Source organism: Hyperolius riggenbachi, chromosome 3 (assembly GCF_040937935.1).
Source record: "Hyperolius riggenbachi isolate aHypRig1 chromosome 3, aHypRig1.pri, whole genome shotgun sequence".
Taxonomy (NCBI): domain Eukaryota; kingdom Metazoa; phylum Chordata; class Amphibia; order Anura; family Hyperoliidae; genus Hyperolius; species Hyperolius riggenbachi.
The window spans coordinates 463665493-463685606 of NC_090648.1; the positions used below are offsets into that span (position 1 = coordinate 463665493).

The 20114-nt window shown below is 46.3% G+C and overlaps 1 protein-coding gene across 1 annotated transcript; it reads right to left on the reverse strand.

Moving 5' to 3' along the window:
* Positions 1 to 9688: 9688 nt before the first annotated feature.
* Positions 9689 to 19627, reverse strand: LOC137562407 (uncharacterized). Its single transcript, XM_068273747.1, has 7 exons — positions 19451 to 19627; positions 11755 to 12443; positions 11586 to 11644; positions 11414 to 11499; positions 11052 to 11214; positions 10252 to 10374; positions 9689 to 9958 (listed from the first exon to the last, which is right to left on the reverse strand). The coding sequence occupies exons 1-7, from the start codon at positions 19474 to 19476 to the stop codon at positions 9689 to 9691; spliced, it is 1416 nt and encodes a 471-aa protein (XP_068129848.1). The 5' UTR covers positions 19477 to 19627.
* Positions 19628 to 20114: the final 487 nt, after the last annotated feature.

Sequence of the window (20114 nt, forward strand, 5' to 3'; positions counted from 1 at the left end):
CCGTTTCTCCCCGCCCCTCTTACGCTTCCTTTACAGAGAGGGGCGGGGAGAGGCGGCGATCCGTGCGGCGATTGACGGCAAGAGAGGCAGAGCTACAGCTCATAGCTCTGCCTCTCAGAGCAGCAAAATCCACGACCAAGTTGGTCGTGGATATTTGCAGAGGGATTTGGGGGCTGCAGCCCTCGTTTTGCGGCTGCGACGCGGAGGTTTACTTGTCATGAGAGCACTGAAGCGAATTATAAGGTGAAATGGGCAAAATTAGTTCGCTTCAGTGTCTCTTTAAGGGGCTTGATTCACTAACCAGCGCTAAGTGTTAGCGCCGGTGTGAAAAGTCATTTTTTGCCCCTAGTGCGCGTAAAGCTACTTCGCGCACAGCCCTGCTCACTGCACGCACAGTGCGGGTGCGCCTATATTAGTGCGAGGTGCAACGATAACATCGCACTTGCTGCCCCTAAAATGTCGCACCTGGTACGACGATAACGGCGCATCGGCTCCCCGTTTCAGGGGCACCCAATTGCCGTTATCAAGGGGCAGTGGGTGCAACGTTATCGTCGCACCGCGCACTAATATAGGGGCACCCTCGCTGTGCACGCAGTGAGCGGTACTAAGACTGATGTGTGGGCACAAACTGCTTAGTGCCATAGTTTGCGCCCGCTAAGTGACAAGGCTCACTAACCGACTTAGCGTCGGTTAGTGAATCAAGCCCAAGGTGTCCATACATCTCTCTCAACTTGGCGGCCAATCGACCATCTGATAATTATTGCAACCAGAAAAAAGGGGCTCCCGCTGCACCAGATGATTTGAAAGTAGAAATGTATTTATTGTTCAATCCAGCATTACAGCAACAGCTAAAAGCTCATTCGTATCGGAGCAGACGGCTCCTTAATCATAGCTTTATAGCCGTCTGCTCCGATAAGCGTGAGCTTTTATCTTTTGCTGTAATGCTGGATTGAACAATAAAGACATTTCTACTTTCAAATCATCTGGTGCAGCGAGATCCCCTTTTTCTGGTTGCTGTGGACTTTGGTGCTTGGTTTCCCTGCTGACATTGGTTTGGTGAGTGCATGTGCTGCCGGCCCCCTCCATTTTTTCTGATAATTATTATTGAATCGTATAATAATCGGTGCTACCAAGAGCATGCCCGATCAACGATGTTATCAATTTCAGCCCAAAATTGGTCGCATGTAATGATCGGATGTTGGGCCGTCATGGTCGCCCGGGTGCATGGCAGTAACAACAAGCGATATTGGGATGAGCGACTAATGTGATGAACTCCCCGGTGCTGTTCCCCCTATTGTATAAATGTGCGTGCATTTATACATTACCTGTCCTGTCGGAATCCCGCTCCACCATTTGCTGTATACGCACTAATCGCCAGTGGCGTGTGAGGTACAAATGGAAGAGGAAGAACCAGAAGACAGATGGGCACCGCGTGGCAGGCGACATTGACTTGCATTACGTGCGTTTTTTATGCATTTTTGAAAATTGTGCAACAAAACCAGCGGTTTTAAATACGCATGTTTGAAAACGCATGCAAAACGCATATGCATTTTTTGATGCGGACTACCATTGCAGGCAAAAACGCGGCGTTTTCCACAATGCTAGCATTTCTGCCAAGTGTATTCCCAGCCTTTATAACGTTGAACGTTAAGGTGCGTACACACGCATTACTGCCGCCAACGACGGGTCCGCCAGACCCTCCCGCTGGGCGGACGTTCAGCCGCTGAGCGGACCATTCAGAAACAGCCTTATCAGTCCGCCGACAGCACGTACACACGTGCTACTGTCGGCTGAACGTCCGCCCAGTGGGAGGGTCTGACAGACCCGTCGTTGGCGGCAGTAGTGCGTGTGTACACACCTCTAGGGTCATGTGAGTCTACTATCCAGCCAGACACTGATATAATGAAGGCTGGTAACTCCTCTCCCTTCTCAGGATATTATGAAATATCGGGAGGAGTTCGGATGATGACCAGCCATCAGAGAATTGATCTGTCCAATAAGTTTGCAGTGTTAAGGTGGCCATACACTGGTCGATTTGCCATCAGATTCGACCAACAGATAGATCCCTCTCTGATCAAATCTGATCAGAGAGGGATTGTATGGCTGCCTTTACTGCAAACAGATTGTGAATTGATTTCAGCATGAAACCGATCACAATCTGTGAAGCTGCCGCTGCCCCCCCTGCATACATCACCTGATCAGGCCGGCGCGAGTCCCCCGGTCTCCGCTGTCTTCTTCTCCGCGCTCGGCTCCAGCTTCATTGAACCTCCTGCCGGGGAAGTTTAAACAGTAGAGGGCGCTCTACTGTTTAAACTTCCTGCCGGGACAGGAAGTTCAGTGAAGCTGGAGGAGACAAGCATGGAGAAGAAGACAGCGGAGACCGGGGATACGCGCAGGCCAGAACAGGTAATGTATTGCCGCTAGCGTCGGTCATTGGGCATTCGAACGCCACTATCAACGCACTCCCGACCCGCTGGCAATCGAGGGAAATCTTCTGCACGGATGGACCGACGGGAGTCGTCGGGAACAATCGATTTCGGACGGAAATAGATCGTTCTGTTAGCGTTTGCGCGATGATTTCACAGCAGATTCCATCACAGGTGGGAAAATCGGTAAGTGTATGGGCCCCTTAATCCCAGTAGGAAAATGAAGGACCCAGCCAGCGAGTTGCTTTCAATATATTTATTGTGAAAGCAAATGTGCAATGTATAGTCTTAATTAAAGGATACCACAACCGAATGGTTGTGGTAAAATTGATTGCTGCACTGTGTAGGGGGTGATGAGCGCATACCTGCATTTCCTCCCGCCCCCCTCCGTCTGCCGCCGTTCATACGTTATACACTCCGGTGTGCGGCGACTTGCTTGACCTCTGCCCCGGACATACTGCGCCCTGTGTGCGCAGTATGTCCTTCCCCCTTCGCTTCTGGCCGGCGCATAGTGCCAGGCTCAGAAGCACGCTGTCCCCTTTTTGCTGCGATGCGCTCCATTACACCGAGCGTCACATGCTAATCATGTGACGCTCGGTGTGATGGAGCGCACACGCAGCAAAAAGGGGACAGCGTGCTTCTGAGCCTGGCACTATGCGCCGGCCAGAAGCGAAGGGGGAAGGACATACTGCGCACACAGGGCGCAGTATGTCCGGGGCAGAGGTCAAGCAAGTCGCCGCACACCGGAGTGTATAACGTATGAACGGCGGCAGACGGAGGGGGGCGGGAGGAAATGCAGGTATGCGCTCATCACCCCCTACACAGTGCAGCAATCAATTTTACCACAACCATTCGGTTGTGGTATCCTTTAATGTAAATTTACTGTCATATGAGTTAAAAAAAAAACAGAGGTTGAGCTAGGACTTTAAACTGTTGTACAATTACCTTTATTTAAAACTGTAATCCCTTAAGTAGCTCATAGCATTTGCCTAATTATAGGCGGGTGGCGACAATACCCGGGGGGAATGTAGGAGTAGCCAGAATTACCTGACATCTCTATAGTTGCTGCATATGCTGAATCTGAATTTGATTTACATGATAAGATAAAAGGTTCATGTACTGTGTCCTTATTGTATGTAGACATGTGTACGTTTTCATGACATGTTGGAAAGCAAAGATCAGCTGGTCTTGGAGAGAGCTCTGAGGTAATTGTAGCCATAAAGTTGAGTCCTCAATTCGTTTTACAGCCCACTAGTGATGCACCTTCAATTGAGTGAAGAGCTGTTCCAAGGGTGCATCGTCTATGAGCAGCAGAACTTATAGAGGCCCTGACTTCATGGCTAGGAGGTGGCCACGGTTGGTTCCTTGTGGCCTTATGCAATTCCCAGGATCAGTTCCAGTAAATGGAACTGTGAATTGTCACTGTAGGGTAAAAAAAGATGATTAGTGATCCAAACATTAAGAGTCTTTTGGTTAATCCAACTGAAGAAAAGTAAAACTTTTTGAGCAGTAGGATTGTAAGCCCACCCACCACGTCACGGTAGACTCTTTTAGGGTGGGTCCCTACACTACACTATGCTAGCCTACTCTGAATGGTGCTAGTCACCCTAATTAGAGATGAGCGTAATGACCTAATTACGATTTTGCGAAATTTCGCGTAATTAGTGTAATTACGATTATGGCCGTAAGTACATAATCGTAATGAAGAAGGATTTCGCGAAATTTCGCGTAAGCGTAATTTTCGCGTAATTTTCGCATTACAGTCGTATCATGCCGTAATTTCGCATTAAACGCTACCGTAATTTCGCGTTAAACCGTAACGCTCCGTATAATATAAAAAAGCCGCCGACTTTAAGGGTTAATAGCAAAGCCCCCTTAAATGCTAAGAGCCTCAAATTTGGAGAATATATTAAGGAGATCAGGAGGAATAAGAGGAAAACATTTTTTTTCAAAAAGACCTTATAGTTTTTGAGAAAATCGATGTTAAAGTTTCAAAGGAAAAATGTAAACATTTAAAAACCCGCCGACTTTAACGGTTAATAGCAAAGCCTGCTTAAAGTTTAGGAACACCAAATTCCCAGGGTATATTAAGGGGATCAGTGGGAATAAGAGGAAAAATTTTTTTTCAAAAGACCTTATAGTTTTTGAGAAAATCGATTTTTAAGTTTCAAGGGCGAAAATGTCTTTTAAATGCGGAAAATGTCAGGTTTTTTTGCACAGGTAACAATAGTGTATTATTTTCATAGATTCCCCCAAGTGGGAAGAGTTTTACTTACTTCGTTCTGAGTGTGGGAAATATAAAAAAAACGACGTGGGGTCCCCCCTCCCAGACCTCTTTAACCCCTTGTCCCCCATGCAGGCTGGGATAGCCAGAATGCGGAGCACCGGCCGCGTGGGGCTCCGCACCCTGACTATACCAGCCCGCATGGTCCATGGATTGGGGGGTCTCGGAAGGGGAGGGGCAGCCAAGCTTTCCCCTCCCCCTCCGAGCCCTTGTCCAATCCAAGTACAAGGGGCTCTTCTCCACCTCCGATGGGCGGTGGAGGTGGAGGCCGCGATTTCCTGGGTGGGGGGTTCATGGTGGAATCTGGGAGTCCCCTTTAAAAAGGGGTCCCCCAGATGCCCACCCCCCTCCCAGGAGAAATGAGTATAGAGGTACTTGTAGTACCCCTTACCCATTTCCTTTAAGAGTTAAAAGTAAATAAACACACAAACACATAGAAAAAGTATTTTAATTGAACAAAAAACATAACCACGAAAAAAGTCTTTTAATATTCTTAATTAACCATTAATACTTACCTGTCCCTTTAAATAAATGATCCCACGCAATATCCTCGGAAATGTTCTATCAGTTACAATGTAACAAAGTTATTATGTAACAACTTTGTTACATTGTAACTACGCCGCACCCGACGCCACTCGCCGCTCAGCCGCCGCATACGCGTCCGTGCAGGACGCTAAGTCCCCGCAGCTCCCGCTGTCCACCCCGCCCACATCTGTCACCCACATGTCACCCACATGTGGGTGACATGTGGGTGACATGTGGGAGAGGCGGGGAGGGCAGCGGAGCCGGCGGGGACTTAGCGTCCTGCACGGACCCGACAGAGCTCTGAGCTATATAGCTCAGAGCTCTGAGAAGCATCTTTGTATTTGGGCTCCAAGGAGCCCCATTGGTCCTTAGCAGACCAATGGGGTTCCTTCAAATCAGAAGGAACCCCATTGGTCTGCTAAGGACCAATGGGGCTCCTTGGAGCCCAAATACAAAGATGCTTTCGAGAGCTCTGAGCTATAGCTCAGAGCTCTGTCGGGTCCTGCAGCGCAGACGCGGCGGCGGCGGTGAGTGACGTCGGGTGCGGCGTAGTTACAATGTAACAAAGTTGTTACATAATAACTTTGTTACATTGTAACTGATAGAACATTTCCGAGGATATTGCGTGGGATCATTTATTTAAAGGGACAGGTAAGTATTAATGGTTAATTAAGAATATTAAAGGACTTTTTTCGTGGTTATGTTTTTTGTTCAATTAAAATACTTTTTCTATGTGTTTGTGTGTTTATTTACTTTTAACTCTTAAAGGAAATGGGTAAGGGGTACTACAAGTACCTCTATACTCATTTCTCCTGGGAGGGGGGTGGGCATCTGGGGGACCCCTTTTTAAAGGGGACTCCCAGATTCCACCATGAACCCCCCACCCAGGAAATCGCGGCCTCCACCTCCACCGCCCATCGGAGGTGGAGAAGAGCCCCTTGTCCTTGGATTGGACAAGGGCTCGGAGGGGGAGGGGAAAGCTTGGCTGCCCCTCCCCTTCCGAGACCCCCCAATCCATTGACCATGCGGGCTGGTATAGTCAGGGTGCGGAGCCCCACGCGGCCGGTGCTCCGCATTCTGGCTATCCCAGCCTGCATGGGGGACAAGGGGTTAAAGAGGTCTGGGAGGGGGGACCCCACGTCGTTTTTTTTTTATATTTCCCACACTCAGAACGAAGTAAGTAAAACTCTTCCCACTTGGGGGAATCTATGAAAATAATACACTATTGTTACCTGTGCAAAAAAAACTGACATTTTCCGCATTTAAAAGACATTTTTGCCCTTGAAACTTAAAAATCGATTTTCTCAAAAACTATAAGGTGTTTTTGAAAAAAAAATTTTTCCTCTTATTCCCACTGATCCCCTTAATATACCCTAGGAATTTGGTGTTCCTAAACTTTAAGCAGGCTTTGCTATTAACCGTTAAAGTCGGCGGGTTTTTAAATGTATACATTTTTACTTTGAAACTTTAACATCGATTTTCTCAAAAACTATAAGGTCTTTTTGAAAAAAAAAAATTTCCTCTTATTCCTCCTGATCTCCTTAATATATTCTCCAAATTTGAGGCTCTTAGCATTTAAGGGGGCTTTGCTATTAACCCTTAAAGTCGGCGGCTTTTTTATATTATACGGAGCGTTACGGTTTAACGCGAAATTACGGTAGCGTTTAATGCGAAATTACGGCATGAACGAAACGCGAAATTTCGCATTGAAAATTACGCTTACGGTATTTTCAATTACGATTTTAATGGCAATTTCGCTACGCTAATTTCGCATCGTAATCGCAAATTTCGCATGCGTAATTATAGTAATGCGAAATTACGAAAATTTCAGCTCAACTCTAACCCTAATAGTGCTACACTAGTTAATATGCTTTTAAGCAATACCACCCCTATCCTCTCCTAACACTACCCCCTCCTCCTAACACTAGCCTATCCCTCTACTAACACTAACCTTCCCCCTCTCTAGACCTAACACTAGCCGTCTCCTCTCCTAACACTAGCCTTCTCCTCTCTTAACACTAACCTCCCTCACACCTCTCCTAACACTAGCCTTCTTCTCTCTTAACACTAGCCTTCCCCTCTCCTAACACTAACCTCTCCCCTCTCTACACCTAACACTAGCCTTCCCCTCTCCTAACACTAACCTCTCCCCTCTCTACACCTAACAAAAGCCTTCCCCTGTCCTGACACTAATCTCCCTTCTCTCAACTCTTAACACTTGCCTTTCCCTCTACTAACACTAACCTATCCACTCTAAAACTAACCTCCACCCTCTCCTCTCCTTACACTAACCTCCCCCCTCTCTACTTCTAATACTAGCCTTCCCTTTTCCTAACAATAACCTCCCCCATCCACTCTTAACACTAGCCTTCTCCTCTCCTAACTCTAACCTCCCTCCTTCATACACCTAACACTAGACTTGTTCTTTCCTAACAATAACCTCCCATCTTTACCCAGTACCCACCCCCCTCCACTCCTAACACTGGACTTCCCTTCCCCTCTCCTAACACTAACCTCCTCTACACCTAACACTAGCCATCCCTTTTCCTAACACTAACCTCCCCCATCCACTCTTATTACTAGCCTTCTTCTCTCCTAACACTAACCTTCCCCTTCTCCAGTCCTAGCACTAGTCTTCCCCTCGTTTAACAATAACCCCTCCCCTCACTCCTAACACTAGCCTTCCCCTCTCCTGACACTTACCTTTCCACTCCTAACAATTACCTCCCTCTCTCCACTCCTAACACTAGTTTCCCCCTCTCCTAACACTAACCTACCCCCTCCCTACTCCTAAAACTAACCTTCACCCTCTCCTCTCCTTACACTAACCACCCCCTCTCTACTTCTAATACTAGCCTTACCTTTTCCTAACACTTATCTCCCCATCCACTCTTAACACTAGCCTTCTCCTCTCCTAACACTAACCTCCCCTCTCTACACCTAACACTAGCCATCCCTTCTCCTAACACTAACCTACCCCCATTTCTACTCCTAAAGCTAACCTCCACCCTCTCCTCTCCTAACACTAACCTGCCCCTCTCTACACTACAACCCTAGCCTTAACACTATCCTTCTCTACTAACACTAACCTTCCCATTCACCACTCCTAGCACTAGCCTTTCCCTCTCTTAACACTAACCCCCCCTCCACTCCTAACACTAGCCTTCCCCTCTCCTTACACTAACCTTCCCATCCTTCACTCCTAACACTAGCCTTCCCCTCTCCTAACGCTAACTTCCCCCCTCTTCCCTCCTAACACCAGCCTGACAATTCCTAACACTAACCTCCCCTTCTCTACTGCTAACAGTAGCCTCCACCCTTTCCACTCCTAACACTCACCTCCCCCCTCTCCACTCCTTACACTAGTTTTCTTCTCTCCCACCTTCCCCTTCCCCAGTCCTAGCACTAGCCTTCCCCTCTCTTAACACTAACCCCCCCTCCACTCCTAACAATAGCCTTCCTCCCCCCCTTACACTAACCTCCCCCCTCTTCACTCCTAACACTAACCTCCCCCTTCTCTACTGCAAACACTAGCATCCCCCTATCCACTCCTAACACTCACCTCCCTCCTCTCTAATCCTTACACTAGCCTTCCCCTCTCCTAATACTAACCTGCCCCCTCTGCACTCCTAACACTTACCTCCACCTTCTCCACTCCTAACACTAACCTCCCCCTCTCCACTCCTAACCCTAGCCTTCTCCTGTCTTAACACTTACCCCCCCCCCCCCCCCACCACTCCTAACACTAGCCTTCCCCTCTCCTAACTTTAACCTCCCATTTCTACACCTAACACTAGCCTTCTCCTATCCTAACACTAAACTCCCCCCCTCTCTATTCCTAACACTAGCCTTTCCCTCTCTGCTCCTAACACTAACCCCCCCCCAATCCTAATGCTAGCCTTTACCTCTCCTTTCCTAACACTAACCCCCCCCCTTCCCCCACCCAGTTTCCCATTGCCGCTACAATGTTTGCAGAAGATGGTAGGAGCTGCAAGCAATGATGGTGGCGGATGGCTGGGACTGTAAGAAAAGATGTTTCAAGATGGCAGGAGCTGCATGCAAAGATGGTTTCAGATGGCAGGAGCTGCAAGCAAAGGTGGTTCAAGATGGCAGGAGCTGCAAGCAATGATGGTGGAAGATGGCTGGGACTGCAAGAAAAGGTGGTTCAAGATGATAGGAGCTGCAAGCAAAGATGGTTCAAGACGGTAGGAGCTGCAAGCAAAGGTGGTTCAAGATGGTAGAAGATGTAAGCAATGATGTTTGAAGGTGGCTGGGGCTGTAATCGATGACGGTGGACAAAGGAGACACTCACTGAAGGAGATGACTGACACTGCAGAATATGAATTAAAGAAGAAGTTCACTGCAAGAGATGACAGACACAGCAGGAAATGAATTGAATGAGTCGCTCACTGCAGTAGAGAAGTCACTGCAGGAAATAAATTAAAGGGGAAGATCACTGCAAGAGATGACAGGCACTGCAGGAAATGATTTGTAAGAAGTCGCTCGCTGCAGTAGAGAAGCCACTGCAGGTAAAGATAGTAGCTGCAGGTGATGGCTGCAGAAGTCGCTCACTGCAGATGATGACAGGCACTGCAGGAAAAGATAGGAGCTGCAGCTGATGGCTGCAGAAGTCGCTCACTGCAGGTGATGACAGGTACTGCAGGAAATGAGTAAGAATGTAGGAAAAGCCAGGAGCCGGAGGAGATGGAAACTCTGACAGACACTGTGGCAAAAAGATATTAAAAGCAGATGACAGCAAAAACTTAAGCAGATGGATGAATTTTCAGGAGCTGCATGAGAAGGAAGGAGCTGTATGAGGTGGTTGATGGTGGATTCCATGTCAGAGCCTGCATGAATCACTTCACTGCAGGTGATGGACGTCGCTGGACAGGATGGAAAGAGTTGCAGGACATGGATGTAGATGACAGGAGCTGCAACTGCTCTGGCAGGAGGTAACTATCACTGCATGATGCAACACCAGGAGCGGGGCCTGGACCTAGAACACTGGTCACAGACATATCCGCTCCCTGGTTCCATAGCAGTGCATTCCTCTGTGGTCATCCTGAAATCCCGATGGGCCAGGCCATGATGGTCCATTCTCTTTCTTCTCCATCCCCGATGACTCAGTCTCTTCATGACCTAAGGGAATTAAACAAACATACATGTTAGACGTTTATAAAATAAACTAATGAATCTTTTTTTAAAATGTGAGTGCAATTTTGTTTATCGATTTTAAATAAAAGCAGTACTTCACGTTTATAAAATATCCAAAAATATCCAGGTGATTAGGTGATAGTCGGTTGATTAGGGGTCTTCAGGATGGCTTTGAAGGACAAGGAAGCACAGGTAACTATCACTCATTTAAAGTAAGGCTGCTGGATTTTAATTTTAGGCTGGAGATCTGCTTTAAGTACCCCCCCCCCCCCCGCATGCCTAACTTTAACCCCCCACACCTAACCTTAAAACCCTATGGGGTACCCAAATTCTGTTCCCAGAGATACAGGCTAAAGGAAACCTGAATAGAGCTTCCCTGCTGTTTAGTGGTTTCCCCCTCTCTCTCCATCCTGTGTCCTGTCCTGTCCCCCCCGCCCCCCCAGCTGACATTATGCAGAGTACGGTGGACGCCATGATAATGTCACCTGCTCCGACATAGTCCAGCAATGTGTGTCCTCCTGTCACCGCTTAGTTTTCCCCCTAGTGCCCGGCATCTCCTGCATTGGGTGATTAGATGAGTGCAGGAAGAGATGCCGGGCTCTAGAGGTAGAGCTGAGTGGTGACAGATTAGTGTTTAGGATTTTTTTTTTTTTTTTACTTACATGGCGGCACTCCTCACGACTGACCCAGGCCCGGAATCTCATCCGTCTAAAGAGGGTCTTCGTGGCCTCCTTGAAGTCTTCTTCGCTGCTGAAGTACCAGTCGGCGAACAGGAAGATGGAGTAATAGAAAGGGATGTCTTCTTCCATCTGGTTGGCCAGGAACCTGAAAAAATGATGGAATAATAAGAATGTGCTATAAAAACATACCTATTTATATTGCTAGCTGTATACTGTATATGTATATGCTACCAGACCCATGGCAGAAGAGAGAAGGAGGGTGTCATGGAGCCCCCCGATATAAGTTACCCCTCTACTGTCAGTTATGTGAAAATATGCATGAGAAGAAGACATCATATACTTACAGAGCAGCGTAGAAGTTCCAGATGTTGTATTCGGCAATGGAGAGGCCAGCTCTGCTGAAGTAGACGAGCACCATGGCAAGCAGGTACTGTAACGGGAAACACAAATACAGAGACAATTAGCTTTTACTGATAGACAACCCAAGGCTTTTATGGTACATTTGCTAATATTTACCTTGTCTGAAACTCTTTTGCATTCATCATGTTGCAGGAAGACTTCAATGGCGCGGTCATCTGTGTGAGACAAAATGGTAAAATATGAGAATCGTGGTATGTTATAGAAACGGCTTTGCTGTAATGAAGATAATGGTTTTTCTAATGGTTAAACAGGTTAAATATCTCACCAAGGAGCTTGTGGAAGGCTCTCCTCATCTCTCTTGTGATGGTGACTGGCTTCTGAGCATCTGATGGACCGGCTCTGGCTGGTTGGTCGGTGTCTGTCCCACTCTCCCACTTCACACTCCTGTACGGCACATCCTCGTTTCCAGGAGTGATGAGTGGAGAGGGAATGCGAGGTCCTCTCTGTCTGATTCGGATGGGATTGTCAGGTGTTCTGAATGGGTCTGGAGGCTCCTGTGTTCTGAGTGAGCTGGCAGACTCAGATGACACAATGGGACTCGGAGACTCATGTGTACTGAGTGAGCTGGGAGACTCAGATGACACAATGGGACTCGGAGTCTCAGGTGTTCTGAGTGTGCTGGCAGACTCAGATTCAGAAACGACTTTGCCTGGTGGTGTAGGTGTCTCTGCAGGCCTATCTAAAAGCTGTGCAGGGTTGGATGGGACTGCTGCAGCTGGTGCAGTCAGATCACTGGTGGGTGATGAAGATGCTTCATCAACCCCATCCAAGGCCTCTGCAACCTGTGCCATGGAGAGAGTGTGGATGGTGAAACTCTCATTTGCAGTTGGCACAGGTGCATAATAGATAGGCACTGCAGGCACTGCAAAGTCAGAGTCTGGGGAGGATCCAGACCCATCAGTCGTGACGCGCCCATCCTGGGAATCAGATGGAGAGAAGCTGATGGTGTTTGCTCTGTAGGAGAAGATGTAAAATACACAGTGTAAGTTAAAGCATTCCTGTGATAATGTCCATTAACATACATAGCACAGCTCTGGGCAATGCGTGTGTATATTGCATATGAACGCACACGTTACCTGGAAAACCGCATTGCACCCGGAGCTAGTGGAGCTGAAGCTAAATCTTATAATCTAATAAAGTGTACTTACAGTGCTGCCCATAATTATTCATACCCCTGGCAAATTTTGACTTCAAGTTACTTTTATTCAACCAGCAAGTAATTTTTTGACAGGAAATGACATAGGTGTCTCCCAAAAAACGATGTACAAAAGGCATTACTGTCCAAAATTATTCATACCCTTCTCAATAATCAATAGAAAAGCCTTTATTGGGGTATGAATAATTATGGGCAGCACTGTACACATAGATGTTCACATGCCATATACTCTAACTAAATATACTACAATATTTTAGTATTATTGGCTTTATACTATTACCCAGTGGCCACAGTTTACTACACTTATGATTACATTGGCCTCAATTCACTAAGCTTATCTCCTGTCTTTAATAACGTTTCTAAAGTTATCACCATGGTAATGAGGCATGTAGTATTCAGGAAACATTTTATCTCAGGCAAACCTAAAGTTAACTCTTCTGTCTTTATGTTAAGTCTTCAATCCTTAAAATAACTCCAGAATTCTAAAGTTAAAGTTGAAAATAACTACAGAGAAGGTAACTTAACTACAGAGTAGGTAACTTAAAGAGAAACTCCAACCAAGAATTGAACTTTATCCCAATCAGTAGCTGATACCCCCTTTTACATGAGAAATAGAATGATTTTCACAAACAGACCATCAGGGGGCGCTGTGTGACTAATTTTGTGCTGAAACCCCTCCCACAAGAGGCTCTGAATACCGCGGTACTCTGGGCAAACTGCCACAATGTAACAATGTTCACAGACAGGAAATGGCTGTTTAAAGCTGTCTGTAACAGCCAGAGCAGCTAGAAACAGCTACATAACTTGCCCACAGTAACAATGTCACCATGTAATACATGTCAGAATGTGAATCTGGGAGAGGAAAGATTTTACAATGAGCAAACACTGCCTAAATCATTTATACATAATTATTGTAAAAATGAAGCACTTTTTTTTATTAAATTATTTTCACTGGAGTTCCTCTTTAAGGAATGAAGAGATAAGATAACTCTCTCACTGTGTGGTGGCAAGTTTTCTCTTGCCTTATTATCTCCAGCATGATCTTAGTGAATTGAGGCCACTTATTGTATTAAACTTTGGCTGGGTTCACACTGCGCCGGATGCACAATGGTACACTTACAGCGCATATTGATTGGATACACTGTGCCCCATTGCAGTGTCACATTACGCACCATTGTGCATGTGATCTCCCGCTGTCACAGCCATTTAGTCTCCCACCACGGCTGCCACTGCCCCTCGGGGCCACTACAGGGGACTAGCATTATGAGGATCCCCATTCAATTGCAATAGACCAATGGGAAGCCTCCCTCACCATGGAGAATCCTCATTGATCCATCACTTAGTGAACCAATGAGAATCCCCCTTATCTGCTACAAAAGTCCTAGCTGAGGTGTGATTTACTAAAACCTCTCCAGAGATATCCTCTCCAGTATGACTATCATAAGGGATGCAGGCAATAAATACTGTCTGCCACAAAAGTCCTAGCTGAGCCACAGTTTGTATGAACATTAAACATCATTTTAAATGAATTATGCCCTAAAATATGTTTTTATTTAAAAAACAAACAAACAAACAAACAAACATGCCTTTTCAGTTCATACATCCTCAGAGACTGACAGCTGCCTGCTCACACCCCGTCAGCTTGATACACTCCCCCATTGCTCAGGACATAGGTACTGCCATAGCAGCCACAGTATCTGGTATTGGGGTCAGCCCATGCTTACTCTGCTTACCCTTACCCATACCATAAAAGCTTTCCCTATGGTCACATTAAGACCTTTTCCACTGGCAGCAGCTTTTTGATCCAATTTTTGGATTGCATGCAATTTGCCTATCGCAAAGGCATGGCCAGTAACTACTTGAGGCCCAGAGGTTTATACCCCCGTAGTGACTAGGCCACTTTTTATAATTCGGCATTTTACAACTATAACGGTTTATTGCTCGGTCATACAACTTAACACCCAAATGATTTTTACCTCCTTTTCTTCTCTCAAATAGAGCTTTCTTTTGATGGAATTTATTGATGCTGCTGTTTTTAGTTTTTATTATATTAATCAAAATAGACCGAAATTTTGTATAAAAAAAAATTGTTCTTTTTTTTATCTCAACTCTCTCCCCCCCCCTAATTGGCACTGACTGGGTGACATACACCGACATACAACCGCCCTGAGCTGAGCATGAGCTGGTGACGTGGTGCTGTGCCACTAGTGACTGAGTCTGACAAATGACATGTATGTGAGAGGGAAGATGATGATTGACACCCTGACTGTGATTGATTAGCACTGCACTGGGCAGGAGGCAGACTGCAGAATACTTTACATAGTGATTGCATTTTGCATAGAACCTTGCAGCTAACTAACTTAATTCAGAATCAGAAATAATTTTTTTAAAGCTGTATATGTGGGCTTTTTTGTCTGAAGTGCAGCGCCAGCGATTATGAGGCCCAGTCAGGAGTCTAGAGCCCAGTATGCAACTGTCTTCAGGTAAATTTGATGTGGGGAGTAGCAATGGTCAATGAGATGCACATAATTTCGAGTTGATGTAAAATTATGCAAATTTTGTATTTAAAAGTATGCAGCTTGAAAATGGTCCAATCAAATTTTAGCTCAGCAGGATTTGATTGGTTCCTGTTTAAGCTGCATACATTTGCATACGGCTGGACCTCGCAACCCATGTGATTGAAACACGGAGCTCTGTGTTTGCGGTGGGCATGTGAGCTGCCCTTACCATCCTTACGCCACTGGAGTCACCGTCACTTGGCTTGTGGATACACACTCTACTGTCCTGCAGACAGCGGTTGTTGAAGAGCGGTGAGATCCGTATGTCATCCGTGCTGCTGTACACACACAGTTCACTGGCATCTGCAATCTACCTAGCGCTGCTCAACACACTGTATGCGTTGCCCGGCTTGAGTTGTGCATACCTCCCAACTTTTTGAGATGAGAAGGAGGGACACCTAAGGCCCGGTTCACATTAGCGGTTGTTTGCCAAACGGACCGGATGACCTGACCGGATCCGGACCGGATCGGAACCGTACGGTTCTGATCCGGATCCGATCCGGATCCGGTCAGGTTGCATCAGGTGGTAATCAGGATGCGATCCGGATCCGTTTGGCAAAGTTAACGTAAAAAAAAAAAAAAATGTTGGGGTCTGGGAGGTCAGCAGAAGGGGGACCTGTGAAATCAGGCCCTCTGCTGTTTAGCACTCACCTCCACCTCCGACATGCTGCCAACATCCTGCCAACACCTCCAGCTCGTGCTGCTCCACTCCAAAATGCTTGCCCATGTGTCCCCAGCCAATATCGCCGCAAAAATCCGCATAGGAAGTGGGGTAGAACATCCGGATTTCTCAGCCAGTGTGTTGTGCGGCCTCCGGTTCCCATTTGTTTGTATTGGCCGGATGGTGCAGTCCGGCTCCGCCCCGGATACGGCTGCCGGAGGGGCCGGATGAAAAAATAGCGCATGTTGGAACGGAGGCCGGAGTCCGGATCCGGCCCGGATCCGGTCCGGCTCCGGTTCTGCAGAACGGACCCATGTGAACGGACGCATAGGCTTTAATTGCTATGCCGTGCGTCCGTTCCGTCCGTTCTGCAGGCGGTGCGGCTCCGGCACGGCGATTCCGGAGGGCCACCGCAAGTGTGAACCGGGCCTAAGCCACACCCCTGCCACACCCCTAATCACACCCCTGATCATGCCCCATTACACCCCTAATCACGCATACGATAAAGATATCATAAGAAAAATATGTTGTTTTGTAATTCAAACCACACTGGTCCTTTCGATCCTGGCTCATTTTCCTTTATTTTAACATTTTAAAATTAAGTAATATATCAATTTAACGGATGGGAATAAAATTTAGAGTTGATCAAATCCATTTTTAGTAGAGAAATATATATATTTACATAGAAAGAGGGACAATGTCCTGAAAGAGGGACAAATGAGGAGGTAACAGGGACAGGGCTTCCGAAAGAGGGACAGTTGGGAGCTATGCGCAATGGGGCTGTGTGGTGTGTGGGAGACCGGTCTCCATTGTAGGGCTATGCCATTCAGGGCCGGCGCTACCATAGAGGCAAAGGGGGCAATTGCCCTAGGGCCCCAGAACCTGTAGGGGCCCCCAAGGTGTCTCTCCCCAACTTAACTGTAGTTCCTCGATGCCCCTACAGAGTTTTCAGGTGAGCCAGTTGGTGTCAGCCCCCTCCTCAGGGTCCTTTTGGCTGCAATAAAGGGTCTCTACTGCCAATTTTTGTATTGGGGGTGTTTATTGGCGGGCCCCGGGGTTAATTTTGCCCGGGGGCCCCATTGTTACTAGAACCGGCCCTGATGCCATTAGGTCCAGGGGTCCCCCCGATTCATGCTTTTAGAGTGGGGTACTCCCTGCTCTGTGGGAAGATACTGTTGCTGTGATTGGGTGATCCATTTTCCTTTTACTTCACATGAAGTTGAGCACTGTATTTCTTGTATTTTGATGATCGCTGTACAGAGATGCTGGTCAGCTTTAACCCATTCTGCTCTATAGAGAGGGGAAGGGTGATGACAAGTGAGCAGGAAGCGCAGAACAATAGTGATTGTTTATTGATGCTTTTTTATTTATCCAATATAGCAGATTGCTGAACCATGTCTTCCACACACTCTTGATTTTTGCATGCAGCTTTCCATCTGCTTTTCTCTCTGTCCTCCTTCTCTCCCCACTGTCCCTCCTTTACCCCAGTCTCTGCTTCTTCAGCCTTCTATTCCTCTGTTGCACCCACTCCAGTCCCCTCCGATTTTGTCTCTCATGATGATGTCATTTGCGCACAGATGAGAATATATGTGAAAATACATGGACATGCAAATTATTGCTAAATTAGTTCAATAGATATGAGAAAACACCTTCATGTAACATACATTTGTTGCCCATCATTTTTTCTGAAAATTTTGCACCAGGTGAAAATATAAATTTTGATGCAAAAAATACTTTGGATACAACAATTACTTTGAGCTCATCCCTAAACATAAAACCTTGTGAAGAGATCAGAGTTCTGCCTACACCGGCGTCTCCTCACCTACAGCCGACCCTACTTGAGTAGAAAGCAGTTTAGGTGCCCATTGACGATATCATTTTAGCGAATGGTCGCCCTTACAATTCCATAATTGTGACCAGAACAAATCGTTTAGAAGGAATTGATTGGCCCCATACATGGGATACAAAATATAACCAATCTGATCATTTCAAATAGAATCGATCCACAAAATAGATCAATTAAATGATTTATTAATTGAACATTTTTTTTCGATTGGCACCATCAACAACACTATCCAAACCCTGTCTATTGGAAGATCAATTGCTAAAATTGTATCGTTTTTGGGCATCTGAAGCAGTGTTGCTTGCTAATTTTCGCCTAAGTCACTTTCGCATCGAAAATTCCATTTTTGAATTCGGCGAATTTTCGCGAAAATCTTCAGAAATAGTCGCGTTTTCGACCAGCATCAAAATTTGAAGTATGCGGACGCTTATGCCCTTATGCGGAAAAATGTCCGCAATAATCCGCAAGAAACTTCACTGCATGCGGACGCTTATGCCCTTATGCGGAAAAATGTCCGCAATAATGCGCAAGAAACTTCGCTGCATGCGGATGCTTATGCCCTTACGCGGAAAAATGTCTGCAATAACCTGCAAGAAACGTCGCTAAATGCAGACGCTTATGCTCTTATGTGGAAAAATGTCCGCGATAACCTGCAAGAAACTTCGCTGCATGTGGATGCTTATGCCCTTATGCAGAAAAGTGTCTGCAATAACCCGCAAGAAACGTCGCTAAATGCGGACACTTATGCTCTTATGTGGAAAAATGTCCGCGATAACCCGCAAGAAACTTCGCTGCATGCGGACGCTTATGCCCTTCTGCCGAAAAATGTCTGCAATAACCCGCAAGAAACTTCGCTGCATGCGGACACTTATGCCCTTTTGTCGAAAAATGTCCGCAATAATCAGCAAGAAACATCGCTAAATCGTTTCAAAAATGGCAAAAACGTCTCTAGTGTGAACGAGCTCTCAAAGAGACTATAAAGTCTAAAATTAACATTGCATGTATCACATTGTCATAAAAACATATAATGATTTTTCCTGCGTTTTTGATGTAACCAGAAATACATTTAGATGAAATGGGGCTCTAGCAGTGGCGTAGCAATAGGGGGCCCCAAGACCAGAGGGGCCCACTAGGGGCCCTCCCCCATCCACAGTATTTGCCCTTCTAAGGTTCTATACTGTTACTGATCACTTCTATAGATGCCTTGACTAGTGGTGATCATTAATGAACTGTCCCCCTCCTCTGCTTACACCTCTTACACTGTGGATGCTCTTGCCAGGTATTGTTGCAGATAAGAATTGTTATGTTGTTGAATGCTTGGCAGGCCCCATGTAAAACTTGCACTGAGGCCTAAAGATCCATAGCTACGCCACTGGGCCCTTGGAAAGATAGCTGTTTTTACTCACTGCAGATGGTCACCTGTTTTTTTTTTTAGTAAAATTTGATGGGGGCTAGCATCCACCAGGCCCCTAGACTCTCTCCATGCCCTAGGCAACTGCCTAGCTTTACATTTTGGATGATCTAGCTCTGATGCTAGGCCTAAGCCCTATCTAGGCTACTCCAACTGTCACCAAGGAGAAAGCTAGTCCTAAGGCCTACCTACTCCACATGTCACCAAAAGATGAATATCCCACAATCAGGCAATAAAAGGCCCCCATGCAGCCCAGAATTAGTAGCAGGGCTCTCCTCACTGGTTTTCCATCCCCCTACAGCTCTCTGATAGCCTCTGGTGGCTCCACTTACCTCTCGGTGTCTTGTCTGGCACTCATCTTGGGCAAAAATGACCAAAACTGGTTAAAAATGTCACTGGTTGATAGTGAGTCACTAGAAATGTCGCTTTGGAGTAAAAAAAATCGACTGGAAGTCACAAATATTCACTGAAAACCAAAGAAGCAGGAGAAAACCCGTTGAGATGTTTCCTGATCGATGGCTTGCATGTGAATGAGGACCAACTGCCATTCTCAACTGCTTTATCAACTGCCAGTCTCACGGCTAGTCTCACAGCTAGTCTCACGGCCAGTCTCACGGCAAGTCTCACAGCCAGTCTCACGGCCAATCTCATGGCTAGTCTCATGGCCAGTCTCACAGCTGCATGTGCCAGGCAACTGTCCCTCCCCTGCAGATCAGCTGACCAACTAGCTGCAGTAATGAAGCAATTTCCTATTCCCATTCATTTAGCCATAACTTTATCACTGCTTATCGCACTTAGATGATCTATATCTTATTTTTTTCACTGCAAATTAGGCTTTTTGGGGGTGATACTTGTTTGCAGTTATTACTTTATTTTCTATTCATTTTTAAAGGAAAAACAAGGAAAAAATGAAAAAAAAAATCACTATTTCTCACATTCTATTCCCTATAGTTTTAAAATAAACAATGCTACTGCAGACAAAAAACACATATTTTA

Coding starts and splice junctions, on each gene's coding strand:
- LOC137562407 (XM_068273747.1), bottom strand. CDS start 19,476: ATGAGTGCCAGACAAGACACCGAGAG. Junction 12,444..19,450: donor GCCAGACAAGACACCGAGAG/GTAAGTGGAGCC, acceptor CTTCTCCTACAG/AGCAAACACCATCAGCTTCT. Junction 10,375..11,051: donor GTCGTGAGGAGTGCCGCCAT/GTAAGTAAAAAA, acceptor TAATTCCCTTAG/GTCATGAAGAGACTGAGTCA.